This window comes from Protopterus annectens, chromosome 9.part0, assembly GCF_019279795.1.
Source record: "Protopterus annectens isolate FY-2018-M chromosome 9.part0, PAN1.0, whole genome shotgun sequence".
NCBI lineage: Eukaryota > Metazoa > Chordata > Ceratodontiformes > Protopteridae > Protopterus > Protopterus annectens.
In genome coordinates, this window is record NC_056743.1 from 825,732,861 (window position 1) to 825,757,918 (window position 25,058).

The following is a 25,058-nucleotide window of genomic DNA, read 5'->3' on the forward strand; positions in this document are numbered from 1 at the left end:
CCAGTAAAGACCTGGGGTTAGCCACATCCTCTGTGGCTGTTGGGGTCCCCTCAGTGGGCAAGGGAGAGCAACTCTTGCTAGTCATGGGAGAGGGAACAAAGAAGGCTTCCCTGTTTATCAAAATGTTTGCCATTCCCTGGATTTGCCGATCCCTGGGGAAACTGCTGCCACCTCTTATAATACTGTTGGCCCCATTTTGTATGTCAAAAAGAACAGAAAACTAAACCTGTATCTACTTCTCAAATTTCTTTAAACTGGAGTAGTACATTACGTCTGGCTGAGGGTTTTATTCATGCTTTTGATCGTTTTTATTGCTTTCTGGTAAAAGATGTAAGACTGTGAATCTGGACAAGATGATGAAGGGACAGGTGCAGGTTTTCTCCTCAGTTTACTGATTCAGACTTAGAGGACAGCTCATTTTCTGACTCTCCCTTTGAGGTTCCTCTCTCTCTCTCTCTCTCTCTCTCTCTTTTTGTAGGAGATTCCTGCAACTTCAATTCATCCACTTCTGTCAGCTTTGGGGATATGCGTGTCTTTGCCTGTAATTTCCTGATAGCCAGCCTGCTGTGAAAAACTAAAAAAGGCAGACTATGTAAAGTTGCTCAGTTTTTCTTTTAAAGTTTTGATACTCTTCCCAAACCTGATCCAGCAGCTATAGCTTTAGTTAATCCTACTGCTGCTAAACGTTTGGTTAATTCCAATCCTACTATTTTTGTTAAATATGAGAAGATTATTGATGGACTAAGGAAAATAGTGTATGCTTCTGCATCTTTGATTTTCAGAATTTTGATTTGCCAGGCTCCTGTCTTAGTTTGTTCTAATTGTGAAAGCATGAGGAATGTTTTGTCTGTAGTTTCTTCTTGTGAAGAAAAATCTACTTTAAATGATTTAGTTTACTCTGTTGTGCTAGTCATTGCTCTCTATTTACAATGCGTGTATGACTCCATTGATAATTCTTCCTGGGCTATGGCCTTTGAGGAGGTTTGCCTGGCTGCATTCTACAGGATATGAATAATGAGATTTTATTTTCTCTTTGAATAGATTTTCACATTTTGGTTCCTTTGCTGCAGAGGTAATGAAACTGTGGAAGGAAAGGCGTAAGTTAAACCAGGGAATCTTTGCAGACTAGTCATGTTAGATTGGGATATAACCTGATAGCACAATGTCACTCTACAGGCGTCCTTCATTCAGTCAGAGCAATATTATGTGGCAAGCAAGCTGAGCAGGACAGGCCCTCACAAGTACAAACTAGACCGGGGGGGGGTTCTTCCAAAATGTGATCCATCTCTGGGGAGTTCCTCTAGTAGATCCATTTGCCTCCTCTCTAAATATTCATCTGACAGAATTGTGCTTCATGACTCCATGCAAGTAGGCCTGGAAGACCGATGCTTTTTTTTTTTCTTGGATAGAAATATTCCTTTTTCACTGATATCCAGGGTATTTCTGAAGATTTGGAAAGAATTCTGCATATTTATTGTGGTGACTCCCTTTCTGGCCCAGCCAACAGTGGTTCACCCTCCTTTTGGAAAGGGCCTGGGGCAATTACCACAATCTTTTGCAATGAATGGATCTACTCGCACAAGATCAGGGCTGTTTAATGCATACCAACCCCAATCAACTTCAGCTCACTGTTTGGATTATAGGGTCTTAATTCCCTTTGGACACCTGTTTACATTCACCCCCCTTGTTTTATGTTGTCTTCTTATGTCAGGGTGTGGTTATTTATTTATTTTTGTCCATCCTAGTATTGTCCTTTCAGGGCTCAGGCTCCATCTCTCTGTTGGCGGGAAAGCTCTGAAGGGCTTAGTGCCCAAACTTGTCTTTAGTGAGCTCGGCTTGAGCTGTCAAACAGGTTGGGTGCATAGAAGGTGTCCTGAAGCTTTGGAAGTTGGCTGGCTTTAGAGTTAATGGATACATTTACCAGAGGTGTGTTTGTTATTTATTTATTTTTTATACTGGACTTCATCTCTGGTGGTTCCTTTGCATGTTGTTCTTCCATTCACATTTCCCAGTCTTCTCATTGATTCTTATAGTTAACTTGCATTATTTTATATGTCCTACTATGTTTTCCTTTTTTAACCACAGATGGTGTTCCAATTCGAGCAGAGCTGGTCTTTCATTTAACACTTCGTATCCCTTTCTCTTTGTCTATATTATGCCATTAATCCCTTGTAATGAAGGCAATCTACAGTACACTGTCCGAACGTCTGCTTCGCCTCATCCCACTCTGACTTTTTCCTTTTAAGTTACTTGCTCCCAATACCTTGATTCCTTTGCTAATTTTCTCTAAATAAATTCCTGCTCCCTCTTACCCATTTCCTATGCCCCTATTTGTAGTCATCAGATTGGTAAAATCTTTCCATTCCCATCTTGGTTTTATTCTTAAAATACGTTCTGCTACTTTGTAAATATGACATAATTGTAGTATAATATATTCTGTATGTTTTTTATTGTTCACCTTACAAGCATGCATCCAGAATCCCACTCTCTCTCATTTTAATTTATCTATCTTATATGTATATCTGTATTTGTTTTCTGGGGTTAGAGCACTGATTTCCATCGACCTTTTTCAGACTCAGCCTGGGAGCAATGTCGGATTTTTTTTTTTTTTTTTTTTTGTGAACCCCCCACCCACACATTTCAACATAATTTCTTTCTACTTTGACTTGTAGTTTTCTTCTTCCATCTGGATCATCACAGTTCTGTTAATGTTGTCAAATATTTGCCTCCCCTCCACAAACCACTTCAATCCATAACTGTCAGATTTAGTAACACCTTAGTCATTCTCTTAACTAGTGTAGACATAAACACTTCATAGTCATGGTTCAAAATTGAAATAGGTCTGTACGAAGTTGGGTTTAAAGGGTATATTTCATCTTTCTGTAGTATATCCACCACACCTTTCAAGAGGCTGGTACTGCCCTTCTTTTTAAAATTTTGTTGAATATAACCTTTCAGATTTTTATCACTTTCTTCCCTCCTAACTTCAAAACTTCAAGAGGAATATGATCTGCTTCTGGTGATTTCTCTCTTTATTAATTTATACATCACCATTTCTGTCTCAATCCCTCCCATCTTAACTATTAATTCTTGTGCCTTATCTTCACCTAACCTCAGCATAGTTGGGTCTTCCTTTGGTAATTCCTTTGGTGCCTTTTCTTAATTTCCCCATTCCTTTTCTCTGCAGATTCTCATAGCATTTCTGAAATATCTCTAATACCTCTTCAGGGTCTGCGGTTATTTTTCTTGTTGTAGGCTTAATAAGTTTCTCATCATCACTTTTTATTTTTTGTTGCCTAACTTGTTGTACTAATAGTTTTTGTGCTCCAGGGTTATCAGAAAAATCTTGCTCAACAGCAATCTGTCTAAATTTATGCATGTTATCCAAATACTTTATTTTCCCCCTAAGCACTCAACAATTACTTCTGTTCTTGTTCTAAGAATCACCAAATGCAGTACTTTAATCTTTATCTCTTTCTTACTCGTTTGTACCGTATTTTTCAATTCCATTTTCATTTTATTTTGAAGAAAATTGTATGTTCTGTAACAACTTTTTAATAGTTTCCACTAACCATTCTTTAAAATAATATCTTTTTAATAAGTAAGTAGGAAGGCATCAGTGTCTCGTTTTACTCGATTATCATGCAGCTTTTTCTTAGTCTTTATTGATGCATGGCCTGAATTTGTTGCTGGATGTGTTTGAGCTTTCAGCTAAATATCTGTGCTTCTGTGAATTACAATTTCTGTCAGCCTAACCCTGTTGTTATACCTTGGAGAATATGTGAATTCTGTCCGAGTTCCTGCTAGTGGTTTCATACCTTCCTTCGCAAATATTCTCATGTATTTGTTCAGAAATCTACTCTCCTCTGTTACATTTCCCTTCTAAGTCCCCTGCTATATCTTCACTATTGTATATAAAAGTTAAAGTTCCCACAAATGCATAACATTTGCTGCTGGAAGCTAGCTACCTTTCCAATAATTCTCTTAAGTTCCTTAATAGTAGTTTTAGTTGGAATGAACTGTTTTGCGATGTCCTTCTGTTGCCTTAACTGCTTTAAATCATACAATATTTGGTGATTATTCTGTCTGCTTTAGGTCATATAGTATTTTGTGATTATATTGAGATGAATATTGCTTGCATATGCAGTCACTGGTGTACTTTTTCTTGCGACTCTAGTTTTGTGAATATTTAAAGTCTATTTTCCCTGTCGCAAGGAGCTCCAGCAACTTACAATCACAAGTAGCTTAGCTTTTTGAGTTGCACTCATCTTATTTCTTGTTTTTTAATGAAAGACAACTGTAAATGTGAATATTTACCGCCTAAGTTTCTTGTTGCAAGGAGCACCAGCATCGTAACTTCACATTTAGATGTATCTGTAGTATTTTCACTGCAATTTATTGGTGTAGTACTAAAGTAAAAGGAAGACCTATAGACTGAAAGTGTACCAATTGTTCTTGTCCTCAGTATCCTGCATTTCTGTTTTCCTGCTTTGTGAATTATTGCCTTGTGTATGTCTACACTGTGCTGTTAACAACTACTACTGTTCTGCATTATTTTATGCATAGGTGTAAACACTGCTGTGTTCTTAGCTAGCTATGTGTGTAAGACACTCATACAATGGAAATTAATGCTTGGTATACTGCCTCTGTCTACCTGTATTACTTTTTTTCTCTCTACCCATGGTATTTTTGTCTCTCGCTCTTTTCCTGAATGACTTGCTCATAGCTAATCTCCCTCCTCTCTGTTTTTATAGCCCTAGTGGATTTTTCCCTGCGGTTTTCTCCTGGCCACAGTACAGGCAACACAGGTTTGAGGACCTTAACAGATACCCTGCATCTCTAACCATCGGTCCAGAAGCCACCATTTTAGGCTTAAAATAATATCACTGAAGTATGTATCCCTGTGAATAACTACTACATGATAAGCTAATCTCTTAATTAATGCTAGAATGTATAAGCACAACAGGAATTTACAATGTTTTTTTTTTTTTTGCTAGTTGCCACGAAAAGCAGACGACACCAGCTCCTATCCTTTCTCTTTGGTCACCCACTATCCTCATACTGTTTCTCTATATATTCTCCTGTTCTGTACTTTACCCTTCCCTGAATTCATTTCTAGCCTCACTCGTAACTGCCTTTGTTAGTGCACGTGCCCTATTTTACTGTCTTCAGACTCTTACATATTAATGTTTTTTTTTTGCCCTGCTTTTAGCTGCTAGTAAGACCTCTCCCCCCCACTCCAAAGCCCCTCTCTATTGTAGCTTATTTTAACCCTACAGCACTGGGTTTGCTTCAAGTAAATCTACGTATGTAGCTTGAGGCCAGTGTCCTTTTGTAAGCATAATTCTGCTCATATTTTATTTGTTTTTTATTTATTTATGGTGACTATACCTTTAGAAACTATATCCTTGTCTCTCAAGCTAGTTTTTCACTATCTTTTTCTGATTGTTTCTCTGACTTCATCTTGACCAGGGTGTTAGCCCCGCTCCGTTCGCCTTGCTACGCTTGGGCTTTGCTCCCCTACCCTAACCCCAATCCCACCCACCCCATTACAATTAACTTTATACCTAACTATCCCTCCCCTTCCTGTCCCACTAGACACTACAATTCCACTTCCTGCCTATTGTCACAATCACCTTACTAATCTGTCAATCTTGTCAATACCACTTCCTCTATACCACTGTCTCTACCTACTCTATCTGACCATATTTTATTCCAACATGTATTATTTTCTAATATCTTCTACACTACTCCTTATTCTCTCTATCTCCACCTCTTACCACTCCATTCTCTCTGACCCACTCCTATGTTCACCAACTTCTCACTCATACAACATATGTCCAACTACTTCATCTTTTACTGTCTCCCCTAATCTGTTTACTACCTCTACCTCAAGTCTGTATAAACTATCTGTAATACAGGTTTTTAAACCTTCCCACAAAGCTAAGTCAAAACTATACAAACTCCATCTAGCATTTACTACACGCACTCTCCTCACTAAAAACCTACTTTGTACTAGAGTTATCCATCCCAACCCTGACCCCTCTTCTTCTCTCCCTACCCTCACTCTCCCCAAAACTACATCTAAACTGCCCCCATCTTACTACTCTAACAGTCACCAACCTCAGTCACAACAATCATCTCAATCCAAATACTTAACTATTTACTCAGAGTCTAGCAAATAGTTACTGATCTGCACTCGTGGATAGCTCTCAATACCCCTCACATCCTCTCCCTATCTGAAACCTTGCTCAAGCCGCAAATCTCAAATAGTGAAATACTCCCACCAGGTTATAATATCTTCCGATCTGATAGACCTGTAAAAAAAGGGGGTGGTGTGGCCATCCTCTACTCAAAAAACCTTAACCTGTCACCTTACCCTTCCCCAATTCCTGACTTCCTCCCATCTGAAATCATCATCCTTAACTGCCATCTGAATCCCCACAAAAAACTTGCAATTGCCTTTATCGACCTTCCTCTTGGTAACAATCTGCCCATTCTTGAAAACAACCTATTCTGGTTCTCCCACAACATACCATATGAGACACTTATCCTTGGTGACGTCAACATTGATTGGTCCAAATTCACAATTGACTCCCCCCAACTCAGTATCCACCTACACGGCTTCCACCAACTTATAACATCTCCCACTCGCTTCCATACAAATTCCACCTCCAGCTCCATCATAGACCGGATCCTTACCAATTCCCCCCACCAGTACCACAATCCCACCACCTTACCTGACTCCCTCAGTGATCATCTCCCTACCACCATCTTAAGACACTACTCCCATATTCCTAAACCCACCTTGTCAAAGACTGTTGAAAACTATCGACTTTCAATTCATCCCAATTTAACTCCATTCTCCACAACATGGATTGGGCCATCCTAAAACACCTCCCTTCTAAACGATGCTGTAAGCACTTTCAATAGCATCTTCATGAGTACTCTAAACTCCTTAGCTCCCTCTAGGAAGATCAGAGTAAAATCAAATCATGCTCCCTGACTCTCCAAGGAGACTAGGTCCCTTATGAAACAAAGAGATAGTGCTTGGAAAACCTGGACTAAAACTAAACGACCACCTCTTCTTCAAAAATACAGGCAACTGAGGAACCTTGCAAAAAACATACAACTAATGACAAAAAGTTATACTATAGCTCTGCTCAGCTTAACAACAAATCCAATCCTCGAAACTTTTGGTCAACTCTCAACAACATCCTCTGTCCTGGAAAGCCCTCTAATCCCTCCCCATACCCTAACTCTTCCTCTCAGGAAACAGCTACCCTCCTGAATAAACACTTTCTCTTCCATCCAAAATCTGGTAACCTCTAAGCCAAACTCTACTTTAATACCCACCCCTCCAAGTCCCATTAACACAACTTTGTTTTCATTTGAGCCATTTCCCATTACTTACATCAAATCTGTACTACTCAAGCTAAAACTTTGCTCTCCTTCCACTGACAATCTATCTCCTACATTCCTCAAACTTGCTGCTGACTCAATTGCCTGTCCTATATCTATACTAATTAATTGATCTATTCTGGAATCAACTGTCCCTACCCTTTGGAAATCTTTCTTTACTATCCCTCTTCATAAAGGTGGAAACTCCACTGACCCCCCTCAAACTACCGACCCATTGCCATTCTGTCCCCACTCTCCAAGATATTAGAAAAATGTCTTCACTCAGAGCTTCTCAATCACCTCCTCACGCAACACTTATTTACCCCTACCCAACATGGATTTTGTCCTCACCACAGCACCACCACTGCCCTCCTGTCCTTCACTCATATCATTGCAGAGGCCCTAGACAACAATAAACTCATTTCCTGTTTCTTCCTAGATCTCCCTAAAGCCTTTGATACTGTCTCCCATCCTCTACTACTATCCAAACTCACAAATCTCCACCTATCCCCCTCCGTACTTGCCTGGTTTAATAGTTACCTATCTGGCAGGGAACAATGTCAAATGCTTTCATCCTCCTCACCTTTCCTTCCCATCTCCACTGATGTTCCCCAAGGCTCCATCTTGGGACCCCTTTTGTTTAACATCTTCACCAATGATCTTTACACCTCATGCAAAAAATCCTCCCTTATTCAGTATGCCGACGACTCTACACTTATATCCATCTCAAATAACATTCCTGAACTACACTCCCTGACCCAACAAGCCCTACTATCCACTGAACAATGGCTCTCTCACAACCTACTAATCCTAAATCCCAAAAAGACCAAACTCCTACTTTTCCTTCCCCGTTCTCTTTCTCATCACAAAACTTTTTTTATTACATCTTCTAACAATTCAACTATCCAACCTGACACCCACACAAAACTCCTTGGGGTCATTATCAGTGATGAACTAAAGTTCAACCTACACATACTCCAATGTATAAAAAAAACAAACCAGAAACTAGGTCTGCTATATCAGAACAAAAAAATTCCTAACCCCTGAATCTAGACTTACCCTGGGCCAGGCACTCCTCCTCCCCTCCCTCTTATACGCCGCCCCAGTTCTTACCAATATCCAGGCCTCCACTCTAATCAAACTCCAACAGACTTACCATAAAATAGCCAGATTCATTACTAATTCCCCATACAACTCACACCACTGCATTTCTTTAAACTCTCTTCAATGGCTTGAACGTCCCCAATTTCTGCTATCGTATCAGTTTCATATGCTACACTCTGTTCTTTATAAAAATCTCCTTCTGTCCATCTCTATCTTCATTAGTCTCCCTCTACATCCCATCCCGGACCCCCTGCACTTCTAACCAGCAATTACTTGATGTCTACCACCCAAAAAGGTCAGTAGGCAAACTACTCTACAAACACTCCCTTGCCCATGTTTGGAACAAACTTCTTGACTTAACGTTCAATCTCCCACACCTCGCACTTTAAAAATGAATTAAAAGCTTATTTTCTCAATTCCAGGACCTGCCCTTGCCATGACCCCACCTAGTCTTCCTTCCCTTTATCTACCCTCAAAAGGTCCATACTCAGTATCTCATTACAACTCTCTCTCCAATGTGTCTACTATGCATTTGCATAATCTTATACAAACAAAATTTTTTATTGTTGACCTATTGAACTATATCAATGTAAAATGATGTTACTAAGCTTCTTTTTAATGCAACTTTAACTTTATGCATGTAACCCAACATATGTGAATCTTTTTGCTATAACTGCTATATCAATATTTCAAATTGTACTTGTTTTAAAAATGTACTGCTAGAGCTTTTCTCCTCGGGTCTCCACTGAAAATGGGCCACAAGCCCAGTTGGACAAACCCGGTTAACAAATGTCAATAAATAATAAATAAATAATACATGACAATATAATCAGACTTCCCTTCCAATAACCCCATGTTTCCACGAATCCACAACTAATGTCTTTCATCTCCTCTGTCATTCAATTTTATTAACCCATTTTCCTTTGTTGAGTAACCATTCTGTAGTCCTGTCTGCCAAATTCACATTCTCATTTCTAAGTGGGTCTTCTTTAACATTGCTATTTGTACTCTACACTTCTTAACATAATTCAGTATTCCTTGCTTCTTGTTCATGCCTGTAATGACATTTACATTCCATGAAATGATTGATAAGGCTGCCATTCTGATAAGATGCTATTACTTTCAAATATTCTACTTGACACTTTTTTTTGAATGTATGTTTTCCAACTTGCAGCTTGCATACCCACATTGCCAGGCTGATCTTACATGCAAATGCATCTTCTTATCCCTGGGCCCATGTCACAATATCTCAGATGTTATTTTAAGATAAAACACTAAAAAAAAAACAAAAAAACTTTAGATATTTTCATTTTAATCTTTTAACTTTTGCATCAATTACAGTCAACTGTACACACTTTCCAAAAAGGGAAATTACTCCTTCATATATGATGACCAGATGCTTGAAATAGACACCTACACTCACAGACTTTACCCATTCTAAATTTAATTACTTGTGTGTGAGACTGTACATTCAGAGCTCTACTGGCAGATAAAAAAGACCAGCTAATTATTCTGCAGTTGTATGACGTAGTTCATTTCAAATGCAAGAAAAGCTGTCATTTAATATGATTTTAAAGTACACTTCTACCTGTATGCATGATACCAGGGGAAAACACAATTTAATACATAAACATGATCAGGTCACTTCATCCTCTTCGTCTTGGCAGCCCAAGCTCACAGCTATCTGTCAACATCCTGTCATTGCAGAGATACAAGTCTCTTCAGCCTGTTGTACAGTCAATAATAATTTTCCACAAATACTCTGGTGTTCCAATTTCGTAATACTTTACTGTTCTGCTACACTTTTGTCAGGAGCAGTATCTTCAGCTGACATTAATGCATCTTTACTACTATATATATACTTGGCTTCTTTCTCAGGACCACATTTTGAGCATTGACAGTGTGTGCCCTTTCATTTAACAAATTCTGGTGTGAAATACCAATCTACTTCCTTATTTGTACTTTCAAAAAGTGAATGCAGTCTGTTCTTTCCTGTTTCCATGGTAATGCTGAAAAATCTTCCATTTTCTCTGAGTGCTCCGTCTACTATTTCTCCTTTTTTAAACTGTTCTACTTGAGAAGCCTTATATTTCGCCTGTCTTTCCTTCATTTCAACCTCTGATTTCTGCAGTTTTATCAACACATCTTTCCAGTGTTTTGTCATTTGACACTGTCTATTTCTCCAGTGTATCACTTACTGTAAACACTTCTGAATACGTTAGATTTATTTATCCTCTAGATGACTGGAAGTCATCTTCTGTACTGAGGCTGAAACCAGAAATGTATTTTCTTTATACATAAAAGGCTGTTACACCAGAGTTTGTTTTTCTCCTTTTTTAATTGATTTTCTTTTACTTTCTCCAGATTTCTTCTTGTAATATCCAGGCAGTGCAGTGACTACCCACTGACTGAATTTTACATATTTAAATGGCTTTTGCTGGCTGTTTTCCAATGTGGGAGAGCTCTTAACAATCTTTTGATCAGTATGCAGCCATATTGGAAGTCCATGTGTAAGTCATTGTTGAGAATGTGCGATGGCCAAGTTGAAAGAGTAACACCTTAAGGAAGGAGAACTGCTGTTTTGAGTTTAAAGGTAGAGGGAACTGAGAAGTGTTTTGTGCTTTTTGTGAGGTATTCTATGTAAGTGTGCCAGGCTGTTTAATGGTGACTTTGGAGAAAGGGGGAAAGAAGTAAAATCAGTTACATACCAAATCTGTGAAAAACCTATTGAAAGAAACTTGACAGTAAAATGCGTTATTTTTATTAGCATGTCGCATCACTCATGTAAGGGACTATACTTCACCCATACCCCTAATTACCAAAATCAGCACTAAGGTCAGTAAAGCTTGAGTAAAAAAGTTCATTCTCCCCATGCAACTAGCAACCTCTCAGCTGGTTCAAAGTGTGCAGCATTAACAAAAGCCTTCTGTCATATAAACACCAGTTATAGCACAAATATCCTTACAGAGTAGCACAATGTGCATTTCAAGGTTTCAGACGGAAGGAAAATCAGTCAGCAACATTCTGCAATGATTCATTTTTTGTAATTTTGGAAACCAGATTTAAATGTCTGTTGGCTTTGTAAATGGCCTTCCTTAGATCACTGTTGCAGTATTCTAAACTGTTGGGTTAGTTTACCAAATAACCTGGCCATTCCACCCGGGATACTAAAGCCAAAACCTTCAATAGAGCCATATGTCCAATGTATGACCTAAGCCCACTGGTACAAGGGTACATAAGCGGACATATGAGAGTAAATCCTCAGATTATCTTGCCACCAGTCTGAATGCAGGTCTTGCTCCAATCTGTCTGTTCTATGTAAGGCTGTTGGTACTGTTGGCCTTCACTCACTCAGGTAAGTGCTTTATTGGGGAGCCTTCTTTTATTTTTCTCAGTTACAGTGCAGATTGTTGGTCTATTAGATGTCAGCTAGCTGGGGAAAGTGTGATTCATGGTAGGCAAATCCCTACAAGGATCTCCTCTCCCCAGTGCCTTTTCTGTTTAGGTGCAGAGTATGACTACAAAAACTGTACAGTTTGTCAGCCCTTTGTTCCAAAGACCCTAAGAACTCAACCTTTGTCTGTTGAATTCCTACTTGGAAACTAGGCACCTTAATAGCATCATCCAAGCAAATATGGTGGACCCTTCTACCCCTGATGCCCCACCTATTCAAAATAAAAAGTTTGAGGGCTAAGCCTGATGTCATGAATGCCTAATCAGACTCTGACATAACCTGCAGAAATCTCCGAACCTGCAGTACACCCAACACCTGCTCAGACTCTCACTACTATGATCCTGCTGGAGATTGGTATGTCATCTGAGGTTTTCATGTCCAATGTCCAAAACAACTGAAGCTACTAATAATGATGAGAAGGAAGAATCCCACTTAATAATTTACAAAGGACCAAGAGGCATACTGCATATCCTAGTTAGAGAGGAAATTCCTGTATCACTCATTGTGATTCGTCTGGGGTTGGAGCCTTTGTGTTTAGTGAAATTGGACATCAGACGCAGAAAAAGAAACAAAAAGCTAAAAGTGTCCCCCTCCCCTCAAACACCCAAAGAAAAGGAGTAGAGAGGTTTTTCTCAGGGCCAATTTAAGGCTGTAATAGCACTCAGAGCATTATCCTTTGGATGGACTGCTGCTGATACTACTGTTTCTCCTTCCACTACACAAAAGAGACAATTAGACACTTTTGCTGAACATGACAAGGATGAATCAGACTCTTTAGCCTATTCATTATGTATCCATTTGCCAGATCAAGTGACATCTGACGATGATGATTCCTGTTCTCCTGACTCCTTTGTTGAAGAAGCTTTTTTTGAGGAAACTACTTTTAATATGATGAAACATTTGTATGAGAATCTAAACAGGTTTCTAAAGTTCAGCAGAGATGCTATAACCTCTTGGAAGTAGGCACCCCTGCTCCTGCTCTTGTAACTCCTGTTCTGGATGCTTACCTGGATGCTTTTACATCCATTTTCATTGCACCAGACTCGCAGCCTCCAACACCTAAAAGGTCTGACAGATTTTACAAGGTACCCGAGGACTTGAAATTCCTGTCCACTGACAATACCTCTAAGTTACTGTCTGGTGTCAGTGGTCTTCCTTCAGATAGGGGCAGCAGGGCAGTGGATAGAGTGGGGAAGAAAGTTTTTATGTCCTCCACTCTGGCCTTTAGACCTCTGAATTAACAAACTAATTATTTACTTGTTGTCGATTTTCAGCATTTTAAATAAAACTTTGATCTCCCCTGGACCTACCAGTAAACAAAAGGCTTTGTCTTTTGTGGCTCAGGCTTCCAAAGTAGCTAGGCACAACATTAAATGCAGCTGTGATGCAGTGGAAGCTTCCTCCAGGGCAGCTGCTACAGGTTCTTTGATCAGGAGATATGCATGGTTACATTTACAGCCCCTTCCAGAAGATATTGTGATGAAACAGATAGACTATCTTTAAACATGGACCTTTCATTTGGTCCCAGATGCAGCCAGTCTTTTCTAAGAATTGCAGGAGCAAGGTAAAACTATGAAGGTCTTTAGACAGATCTTAATTACTTCTTTCCCAAGATACCAAAAGAATTTCCCTGCAAAATTCACTTCCTTTGAACTTAGTGCTTCTCATAAGGCCAAGAAAATGCCCAGGAAAAGATTCCAGGACAAACCAAACTGGAACTCTACATTTGAGAAGCCTTCTAAGCTGGAGAAGTCTGCCTAACTACCTTCTGTTCCCCTCTCCACCCCTCAGTCTGTTCCTTCCCCATCCAGAAGGCTGTCTTCATCCCTAAAAAACTGGCTATTCATCACTTCAGACAAATGAGTCCTTTCAGTCATCCAAAAGTGAAAAAATGACTTGGAAAGAATTTCTTTCACTGGCATCTCTTTTGCTCTGCAAAGTGTGAAATAGTTGCTCTGTTCCATCATTCAAAGCTTGCTTCAGCATGGCACAACTGAGCCAATACCTCCATAATATGTGGGAAAAGGTCCTCATTCCAAGAAAAGGAATGGAGACAAATCCTAGATATCTGCACCTTCAACACCTTTCTCCTGTTTACATCTTTCAAGATGTCCCTGAATCTGTCTCCATTCAGCCATCCTAAAGCTTTCCTGGTGTCTTTGGACCTAAAGGATGTACACCTCCACATTATTGTTCAACCTGCTTACAGGAAATTTTTGAGGTTTTTTGGCTCGTCACACTTTCAGTTCTCTGCTTTGCCTTTTGGACTCTGTACACCCCTAGGGTTTTCACAGAGTACCTCACCCCAATAATAATTTGCTGCTGGATGCAGGGAATCCAGATATTCCATTATCTGTATGACCTTTTAATAAAAGCTGCTTCTCAGCAGATACTCTTGATTTATCTCAGATTCAACATGACCCTACTTCAGGCTCTGAGCTTCATAATCAGTTGGAAAAAGTCAGCAGTGAAACCAACCTAAGACCTAGTTTTCTTGGGGTGCAGACTAGATACCCAACTCATGCAGTTCTTCCTTCTGCTAGACAGAGAGCAAAGCCTAACTACTAGTTGCCTCCTTTCTTTCTCCTCTTCAGTCCTGTATTTCAAGGGAGATCCTCAGAGCACTGAAATTAATGGCATCAACCATCCTTATAGTCCCCTTTGTCAAACACCATCTGAAGATATTCCAGTGGTACCTGTAATCCACCTGGTCCCAACATTTTCATCCTCCGGATGCACAGGTCCATCTCCTGCCTTACCTGAAGAAGGAAATACTGTGGTACAGAGAGAGCTTCTTAGACATAGTTTGGGGGGGGGGGGCACACATCTTTTTGCCTCTATCAACAACAAACACCTTCTGCTCTTTTGCAGCACGACCTACTGTCCTCAAGCTTAGAAAATGGGTGGAATGTCTTTCTCTTGAAAAGAGAGGTTCTTGTATGCTTTCTTTCCACTTCTTCTTCTTCCTGAAGTCTTATTAAAAATCCAGAAAGAATACTGAAAGATCTTACTGGTGACTCCTCCTTGGTCAAGGCAACAGTGATTACCCCTACTCTTCCACCTTGCCATGGTCCATCACCAGAAGCTTCCCTCCACAGTGGACTTGCTCACACAGCAGAAGGGCTCATTACTTCATCCCAGTCTGTCATCCCTTAACCTGACATTATGAATGATAGGATTCTGATCCTTTTTAGATACAAATTTTCTGCAGACATGCTTAAGGTTCTTAAGGAGGCAGGAAAAACTGCTACCAGAAATTCTTACATAAAAAAAATGGAAAATATTTACTATATGGTGTTTTTCTAAATATCAGGTCACACTTTAGGCTAATACCCGAGTAGTCCTCTCTTATTTGTGTGAGCTGGTGCAATCTGGCCTAATGTGCTGCTCTGTTAAGGCAAACATTTCAGCCATGTCTTTGTGCCTACCTCTGGACCAGACTAGAGGTAAAGCAATTCTTAAAAGGTATACTCTACCTGAAACCTCCAAGGAAAGCTATCCCCCCTGTTTGGGACCTCATGTTTGTGCAGGAAAAATTCTCTCCCTCCTTTAAAACCAACAGCACCTACCCCTCTCAAACATTGTACTTGGAAAATTATTCTTCTGGTAGCTCTCAATTCTGTCCGACGAGTCTCTTGACTGTAAGCCCTTATGGCAAACCTCTTCTTTATTTTTCATTTGGACAGTGTATCTTTAAGGTCTGATCTCTCCTTCATGCCTAAAGTAGTAAATGAACTGTCTCTGTCAGGCCATAAATCCTCTCATTTTCTTTCCTAATCCACAAGATAAGGGAGAAAGAATTGTACATTCCTTGGATGTGAATAGCAGCTCAGATTCTACTTGGATAAGACCAAGGATATTTGCGAAGATGACCAAGTGTTTGCCTCTTTCCAAGATTACTAGTAAGGAGACCCAACTTCAAAGTAAATTATTGCTAACTAGATTTCTTAATTCATTTCCTTTTGTTCCACTCTACATGGCAAATCCTTACCCTCTCTACCAGAGGTTCAGTCCAACTATAGCAGTGGCCTCTTCTGGAGCCTTTTACAAAGGGGTTGCCTGTAGAACAGTTTCAGAAGCAGCTGCTTTGTCGTCTGTTTATAGTTTCACCAGACATTATAGATGGATGCCTTTGCCAGATCAGTCCTCTCTGGATTACTAGACAATTCTCCTATCTCCGTTCCATCCATCTTTTATACCTCTTAAGCTTTCAGAATCATCCAACAGTCTAGAATACTGCAACAGTGATCTAAGGAAGGACATAGTGTGGCTATGTAAGAATTTACCATAATAGTAGATGTCCTACTAATTGCTGTTGTAGTATTCCTTGCCCCTTTCTGATTTTTCTTCCATTTTTCCTCATAGACCAAGGGGTATCACTGTTTTTCCACCTATCCTTTTAGCTGAACAGTTTATTTTGTCTCTTAGGCATCTTCAGGCTTGGAGATAGTCTGAGGACCTATGTCATGTGTCCGCTTGTGTACCCTTATGTCCATGGGCTTAGGTCATACTTCAGATACATGGCTGTGTGAAAGATTTTGGCTTTGATACTGCAGCTGGACATCCAGGTTATGTGGTAAGATAACCCAACAGGTTAAATCAAAAATGCTAAACCATGCTATCCTGGCTTAGATGTTTTGTGGACATACTGGAAACCTTCCTGCCCTTTGGTCTTGGGGGTCAAAAACAAATTGACTTTTGTGGATATTCTGTGGATATTGTCTAACAATTACCTGTTTAATCCGTTAATCGTTCTAGACCAAATTACCAAGGGACCCCCACCCATCTCTTATCAGAAACGAGCCCGCACATTACTGAGCAGACTCTATAACAAGCGGTATAAAAAGCCTATAAAAAGGGAACAAGCGATCCACAGTCGTTGATCCATTTCATAGCATGTATAGTTTAAATTTCACGATGGTTAGAAGAGCAATTTTTGTTGAATGACACTATCTGTTAAAAATCCCCACTCCATTTGCTGTTTTTTCAATCCCCGGTTGAAGTCAACTATTCAGTTAACTTTTTAATTAGATGTGAATTTAGGGGACAGGTAGACATAATTACTAGCTCACAACCTATATGCATTAATCTTACCTCCACTGTACTTATAACCTAAGAAGAGTGGCAGACTCTTGCACCGGTACCCTAAAACAGGTACAAACTAATTAAAACTTCAGGCATTTAAAGACCAAGTAGCAGAACAAAGAACCACTGGAACAGACAAACTGCTAGTCTAGACCAAGGACACTTTAATGAAATGCAAGTAAAAATACTTTCACCTTCAGGCTTCTTCAGACTTAGTACAGAAATATCGTATCAAACTCATTTATATAGTGATGTCATAATTACTTACTCATGCCTTTGACGTTCAACATGCAAAGGTTTTAAAGAGACAGTACTATTCAAGCGTGGTGATATATGTGCAGCTAGGCGTAAAATCCAATAACATTCATCTAATTCAGTCTGATGTACAATTTTTCCACCATGAACTGAGCTATTAGTAAAACATAAAATTAAAAACTGAAAAGCAAGAGCAGAACCTTTGTGTTTTTGGTGTCTATAAAGAGCACTAGTAGTGACTTCTCTTTTTAATGTCAGATAGACGTTTACTTATCTGATCTTTAAATTTCTTATTTGTTTTGTCCACACTGAATGAAGTGCATTTTTGACATAAGGCAAGGTAAACTATATTACTGGTATTACAATTACCATAATCGTATAACTTAAATACCATAGAGGTGACTGGATGTTTAAAGAGGTTACAGCTTAAAACATACTGGCAGGACCTGCACCTACAACATTTAAAAGTACCCATCTTCTTAGAATGGTCTAATTTATTAACCATTCTTTGTTCTTTATAGTATAGCTTGTTTTTCAAATTCTGACTTAGGCTGGTATATTAGAAAGCACTTGATTAAGTTCATGAACATGTCTTAAAATATGTTAGATTTAGGAAATATAGACCTAGTTTTAGTTTGTCTTAATGAAATAACATCATTATAGGCATCCTTTAACTCATTATTTTTGTAACTCTTGCCTTTAAAGTCAGAAAAAGCATCATTAAACTGCATACTCATAGTCTCATCAGAGGTATTCGGCTTGGCAACTCTAGTAAATTAATTCTTAAAAATATTTTTGAACATATACTGAGGGTGTATGCTGCTCCTATACAGATATCAATTCCTTTTTGCTGGTTTCTTGTAAAGTTTAGTACCTAGTGCTCCTGTTAACATCCTTCAAAACAGTGATATCTAAAAATAAATAAAATCTCTATTTACATTGCTCTTAAATCTTAAAAATGAAGTTGTTAGTTAAATATTCAGTTAAATCATTAAAACTAGTATTTCCCAAAAAGGTCATCAACAAATCGACGATAGAATAAAGCCTTATTTAAAACATATTGTCTGATAAAATGTGCTGACGCTCCCATATATACAAAACTATGTTAGCATAGCTATTAGCTGTAGGTGTACCCATTGCTCCTTCTTGTTTTTGATGATAGAGTACCAAGAAATATAAAAACATTTAGTTAGGACAGTTAAAAGCAGTTTGCAAGGAACATTTGTATTACATTGTGTATATTTGGTGCACTCTAACAAATATTCTTTCTTGGTCTAGACTAACAATTCATGTGTTCCAGTGGTTCTTTGTTTTACTGTTTGCTGTCTGGATTTCCCCTGTATTAACCTTTGTGCTGGTGGTTTGTTCCTGTTACTGCATTTAAACACTAATTGCATGATAGTGATCCATGACCCAACACTAATATAAGGAATGTTGGCCTTTCCCTAACAGCATGACAATAGACTCCATTTCACGTGCTTCCACAAACTTCAACACACACGCACACGCATATTTATGACGGGAGTTTTATTTCCACTTGTGCCTGACAGAGTAAATTTGTTTCCGCTAACATTATTTTAAATGTACCTATTTTAAGTCTACTAAATTTAATTCTAATCAGATTATAGCAGAAGTTACGGTTTGGGCCCCAGGCACCATACCTTCCACTGCATACGCCACCATTGAACAGACAACCAGGAGACAGTTAAATTTAAGGTTGGTGCCAAGTTCCACAGAGGTAGGCACCATCAATTCTCAAGTTTAACTCAAATTCAGTTTGGTTACACAGGACTTAAAATTGTAGCTTAGATAAGTCCTAAGACATTTTTTACCTTTGTTCATTTTAAAAATACCATCTCAAATAATACAATACTCTGTGGCTTATTGGGATCTTGCCTATCAGAATTTTAGTATAAACAAATTATTGGTAAATAGTAAGTCTGCTTTATCTAAAAAGTGACCCACTACATGGAAATTTGTTAAATAAAACTGCAAAATATAGATCCAAGTCCTAACTCTGACATTAATCAGTTTATCCCTTTACAGCATTCCCATATTGCCCAACAATTGTTATTTTAAAAACACAGCATTAGGTGTTCAAAAACAAAGCATTTGAGTTTTAAAACGACAGTATTAGATATTTATAGCTCTCTTGATTTTACTCTTATTTTTTTAACTTAAATAAATCTCATCAGAAGTTAACCATGCCCATAATTCTGGTCCTAGGCCCTCGCTGACACTAAACCTAGTACTGTACATAGAAGGATATAAGGTTTCTACAGAGCCAAAAAAAGAGAGGTAATATCACTAGACGAGGACAAAATCAATTCAGCGGTTGAAATCAACAGCAGCAGGTTTTTAGTAGAGATACTAGCTTAGAATGAAATCCATTCTTTAAAATCCAGACCCATTCTATCGCCTTCCCTCTCGCCCCTCCCCCATAGTAATAATATCTCTTTAATAATTTATATGGTAGATCTGTTGAAACTTCATCTTGGCAAAAGTGCTTGCTATTGTTTCGACTTTTCTTTCAACACAGTCTCCATTAACCTAAGCATACATGCTATTTTCTCAAAAAAAAAACAGTAACATGGGTGAAACTGCCTTAATTTTATTACATTCTATCCATTTGCAAGCTTGCGATTCTTATTAGTGATTCACACACAGCTTTAAAGCATTGTTAAAGCATACTATTGATAAATGTTTAAAGATCCTATACTTAAAAGCATGACATGAATTTAATTTACTCCAGCACAATAAGGGTTAAAAAGGGGTGCCATCTTAAACAGATTGTAAGCCACCACCCTTGGGCCCTACCAGAAACGACAAACACTCCCAGGGGGCCCTGGCAAACATACAAATACTACCACATATTTCATTATAAGTACAGCACTGGTCAGTAATAAACCTCGGAAAGAACTCATCTGCCATTACTCGCGCAGTAAACAGTTTTTACAAAAGGAGTGAAATGTCTGCAGCCTTTTATTTCTCGAGTACTTTGGCTAGCTGGAAAGCTTCTCAACTGATCCCAACAGCAGGAAACATCAACATGACTGGCACCCATGGACTAAACAGGTAACCATTTGACTTTTGTGAGTATTCTGTGGATATTATCTATTTATAACCCAACGGTTTGGAATACTGCAGTAGTGATCAGCAGGACTTCCAATGTTCTGGTAAGTTCTTACACAGCTGTACTTTATCTCTATAATTCTTATGTTGGTATCCAGCCACTTGACAATTTTTCATCAAAATATTTTATTAAAGCTGATTTTTCACACTGATTTATCACAAGCACAGTTCCTTGTTTCAAAATAAGTTTAAGAAATTCAAGTGAGTAGAAGCGCTTGATGGGCACAGTTCAATATAATCCCAATTGCTTCTGATGTACAAGGACCCTAAGACTTTTGGTAAATATAGTCTACTGTGTTGTCTTGTGTGCTGTCTCTCTTGTTTAGAGATGTATTTCATTGTTGCCTCTATCTTTGACATATTCTGGCTTCAGTGTAAAGGAACTGCCAAACTTGTGTGCACTGAGAAATTACTTGCTCGCTCATGCTTTGATCCCTTACCTGCATTTCAGTTATGTATAGGGGAAATGTTGGTCCTTTCCACACTATGTGGTAGAAATGTGTGCCTTGGAGTTGCATTGAACATGAGGAACATAACTGGTTTGATCGCTTTTGCAGCCAATCCCTTAAGTCCAATATTTGTGTTTAGTTATACCCCAAGGAAAAATAACTTCCTTTTCCCGAAGATCTTGGGATTTTGTGTTGTGCCTTATGGGTACATCCAAAAAGTGGTTGTGGTTAGGTATCAGGATTTTCATACTAGGCTAGGATTATTGGTACCTTCCTTTGATGTTGAATCCATCTTTGTTGGAGATGTCAGTACTTTCTCATAACATAGGGTCTATATTATAACAACGAATGATCAAATGGTGTTATAGCGAACTCAAAAGTTCTAATTCACAACACTTCGAACTACCAGAACAACGATTTTTTTCCCCCCAGGAAAAAAAATCGCTGTTCCCAAAAAAAAAAAAAAAAAAAAAAAAAAAAACCACATACATTCAAACATTATATAAAGTGAGGGGCTTTGCCCCCCACACCCTCCGATGTGGGGGGGGGGGCTGTGCCCCCAACATCCCCCCTACTTAAATATACCAACTCCAAGATCGCACTACAGTGCCAAAAATGGCAAAGTGATGGAAGCGGCCAAGCAACTTCTTTCCCAGGGAAAGAATTTGCTTATGTGCCACTTCGTCGTTTTGCGTTTTCGACATTTGAAGTTCGACCAAGACGCATTAGACAGAATGCGCCTTCTGATAGGAACCCATAAGATATCCTTTCTGCCTTGTGATCATCGGATTGTTTAAGCAGTTAACCTTACTTGCATGTTAATGGAGGGGGGTATTTCTGAAATCCAAACTCTGTGGTAAACGTACCTTTAAGCACTTTACAGAAATAACTTGTTTTTTTTTTTTTTTTTTTTAAATCCTTGTAGTATCTGCATTTGCACGATACATCAATTGGCCGCTATGCCTATGTAAGACGAAAAGAAGAGAATCGGTCTGCCCTTATGCTTTGCCAGCACTACTTTAAGCGAGGGAGAATAGACCCAGCCAATGATACTTTTAACATTGATCCTGCTGTCAAAACAGGTATGACATTTGCCTTTTTATCATACTCTGCAACTCTGTTTTATTAGATGAACAGATATTAAATTTAAAAATAGGAAGCTGAGTGTATGCCATCTTTTTTTCAGATAATTTTATGTATCACTATTGGCAGATCTCTTACTGCTTACATAAAAAAATAAACAACAATTCCATTTTGTCCTTAAGGATGTGGAAGCTATCTACTTTACATGTCTGCTGCACAATTCTTTTGCTATACATATGGCTGAAAATTCATTAATATGGCTCTTTTTGTACTTGGTGATGACTCCCTCACATCTGTGTTACTGTCTGTTGGAAGCCTTGGATCTTTTTCATAGTTCATAGTTTCATAGGTATATACTAGGCTAACAACAACCTTTATAGGCTTTATAAGCCTAGCCATGCAATCCAACCCAGTTGTGTCTGAGTCTGCTTCTAAATTTAGAAGTTTCAAAACCTCAAATTTCTGGGTCTATATTAGAACACCGAAAGGGAGAAATATGGAATGCTCACATGAGCAAATATACAGGAACTTGAATTTTTTTTTTTGATTGCAGTACAGTGAAGATCGGAATATTTGCCCTTTCTTCACTGTAGTGTGATCTCGGAGTTGTAATATATATTTAGCGGGGGTGTGGGGGGGTGAAGCCCCCCACAGTAGTGATTTCGAGTTACTGTATTTACGCTCATGTGAGTGTGTGAGCGCTCAATATTTCTAATATAGACCCAAATTTCTTATGGTCGAGACCATAAGATCGAAGTTTTGAAACTTCAAAATTTAAACAAAAAAAACAAACAAAAAAAAATCCTTGTTTTATGTTTTTGTAGGGGGGCATCCCCCACATCCCCTGCTAATTAAATGTACCAACTCTGAGATCACACTACAGTGAGGAGTATGATAAGTATACCATTCCTTGCTGTACGGCGATCTCCATTTAAATGGTTCGAAGTTTCAAAACTTCGATGTTATGGCCTCAACCATAACAAATTTGAAGTTTTGACTTTTTGAAATTTAGAAGTAGACCTGTTGTGTTCCTGTGTAGCATGTGTGTTTTATTAGGTTGGGTTATGTTAGTTAGGAACTTTCTAGAAGTTATGTGGGGGGGGGGTTGTCAGTTTGAGCATTACTGTCTGAGACATAGGGGCCAGACCTGGGGTGAATGTCTGAGTTCCCATTGATTGGCAAGGTTATGCTCAAATAGACTGAGAAAAGCTCTGCTTCATATTGATGTGAAGCCTGTTCCAGAGCATGGGGATCCTTTGAGACATGCATCTATCTTACCAACAAGCCTTATTTGTGTCACAAGCAAAATTTAAATCCTTGGATCTTGTGGTTCTGTTGCTGTTCATTTTGTGGATGTGCAAAAGATCCATCAGAGCTGATCCAAAGATGCCTTGTATGCCAAGCATAGGTACTTCTCAGTAACCTGCATATAGAGATGGGGCTTTAAGATGATCTGTGTAGTCCAGTGTGTTTATACCATGGATTCTCCTGGTAAGGAGCCTTTGTATGTGGACCAACTGTTGCATATGTCTGGTCAGGTACATGCCGAAGGGGGCATTCTACTCAATGATGGGTATGATAAGGCCAAATAAAGTGGCAATATGACTTCCTTGGACATGGAATGCCATGCCCTTACTTATAAGCTAGGTGACACAGAATTATTTTCTTACTGCCTTGGCCACATGTTGGTTAAAGGCCAAATAACTGTCTTTATATGTTTCAAAATCCTGATTACTGGGTCAAATTTTAGTGGCGTCTTATCAATGGAGTAATTAGCCTGGATGTCAGTTTTCCCAAAAGACACTGTAATGCATTTCTTGACGTTGAGTTTTAGTCTTTGACTTTGTGACACCAGTCATTTGTCTGTGTTAGAACCTCTTGTAAGATGTTTGTGTCATGAGGGGATTCTATGATAGCTCCTAGTTTGTGGTCACCTGCAAATTTGGTCAGCCAAAGGCCCTTGACATTAGTCTTTACCTTAAAGAAGTAGATGCCAAATATGATTTATTCCAGCATGGAGGCCTGAAGTACCCCATTGGTGACCGGTCTATTACTGGAGGGGGTATCACCAATTTGGACTTCCTGTGGTCCTGTCTGTGAACCAGCTGTCAATTGATTGATTTATGTAGGATTTTATGACCAGTTTGGTGAATTTGTCAACTATACCTGATTAGGGTAGTGTATCAAGTCCCTTAGCCAGGTCCATGTAGGTGGTATGCACCATTTTCCACTCATTCATTGCCTTGGTGACCTTCTGAAAGAAGTCCAACAGGTTAAGTAGACATGACCTTCATTTGACAAAGTCACACTGGTTTGGGTCCAGTGTCTGAAGGTCACCTATGTCTTTGTTGATCATTCCCATGAGAATTTGTTCAGTGGTTTATACATATTAGACTACTCAGACTAATAGGTCTTTAGTTTCTGGGGTCAGTTGACGATCCACCTTTGTGAGTTGGAGTAACCATTGCAGATGTTAAACCCACATGATCTAAATGACACTCTAAAACAATGCAACTGGGAGCCACTTAGAACCCTAGACCTAGACCAGGCAGTTGATTATTTCAACAAAACATTCACCAGGGTGCTAAATGCAATTGCCCCAATCGGAAAAATTAGAGCCAAAGCAAACTGTGCTCCATGGCTGAGTAAAGATGCAAGAGCCTTATTAAAATCTAGGGACACAGCCTGGAAACAGTGGAAAAAAGACAACTCTAACCAAAGTAAACAAAACTATAAACAACTTAGGAACTTGGCCAAAAAACAAACAAAACTACTTCCTCAGTTTACAAAACAAACACTCAAAAAACCCCACAAAATTCTGGAACACTTTAAACTCATTGCTAAGACCAGGTAAAACTACCACCCCCACCCCTAAATCCCCCAATAACAAAAATAGCAATATCGCCACCCAACTGAACCATCACTTCATAAACTCGATTCACACATTAACCACCCAATTCACCAAACACAATGACCTACCCATTACTACTAAAAATAGAGCTCCATATAACTCAGCTTAAACTCCCAAATAACTTACCTCATTTACCCTCTCACCTGTTCCAAGTAGCAAAATTAAGAAACTCATCTGTAAACTA

The 25,058-nt window shown here is 38.9% G+C and overlaps 1 protein-coding gene across 2 annotated transcripts in view; it reads left to right on the forward strand.

The window, feature by feature from the left end:
* Positions 1–25,058, forward strand: part of MCOLN1 (mucolipin TRP cation channel 1) — a 640,674-nt gene that overhangs the window by 221,376 nt on the left and 394,240 nt on the right. For both annotated transcript variants that reach the window (XM_044083494.1, XM_044083493.1), the window contains exon 4: positions 21,806–21,962. In XM_044083494.1, coding sequence (XP_043939429.1) covers positions 21,806–21,962 — 157 coding nt within the window. The remainder of the gene's footprint in view (positions 1–21,805; positions 21,963–25,058) is intronic.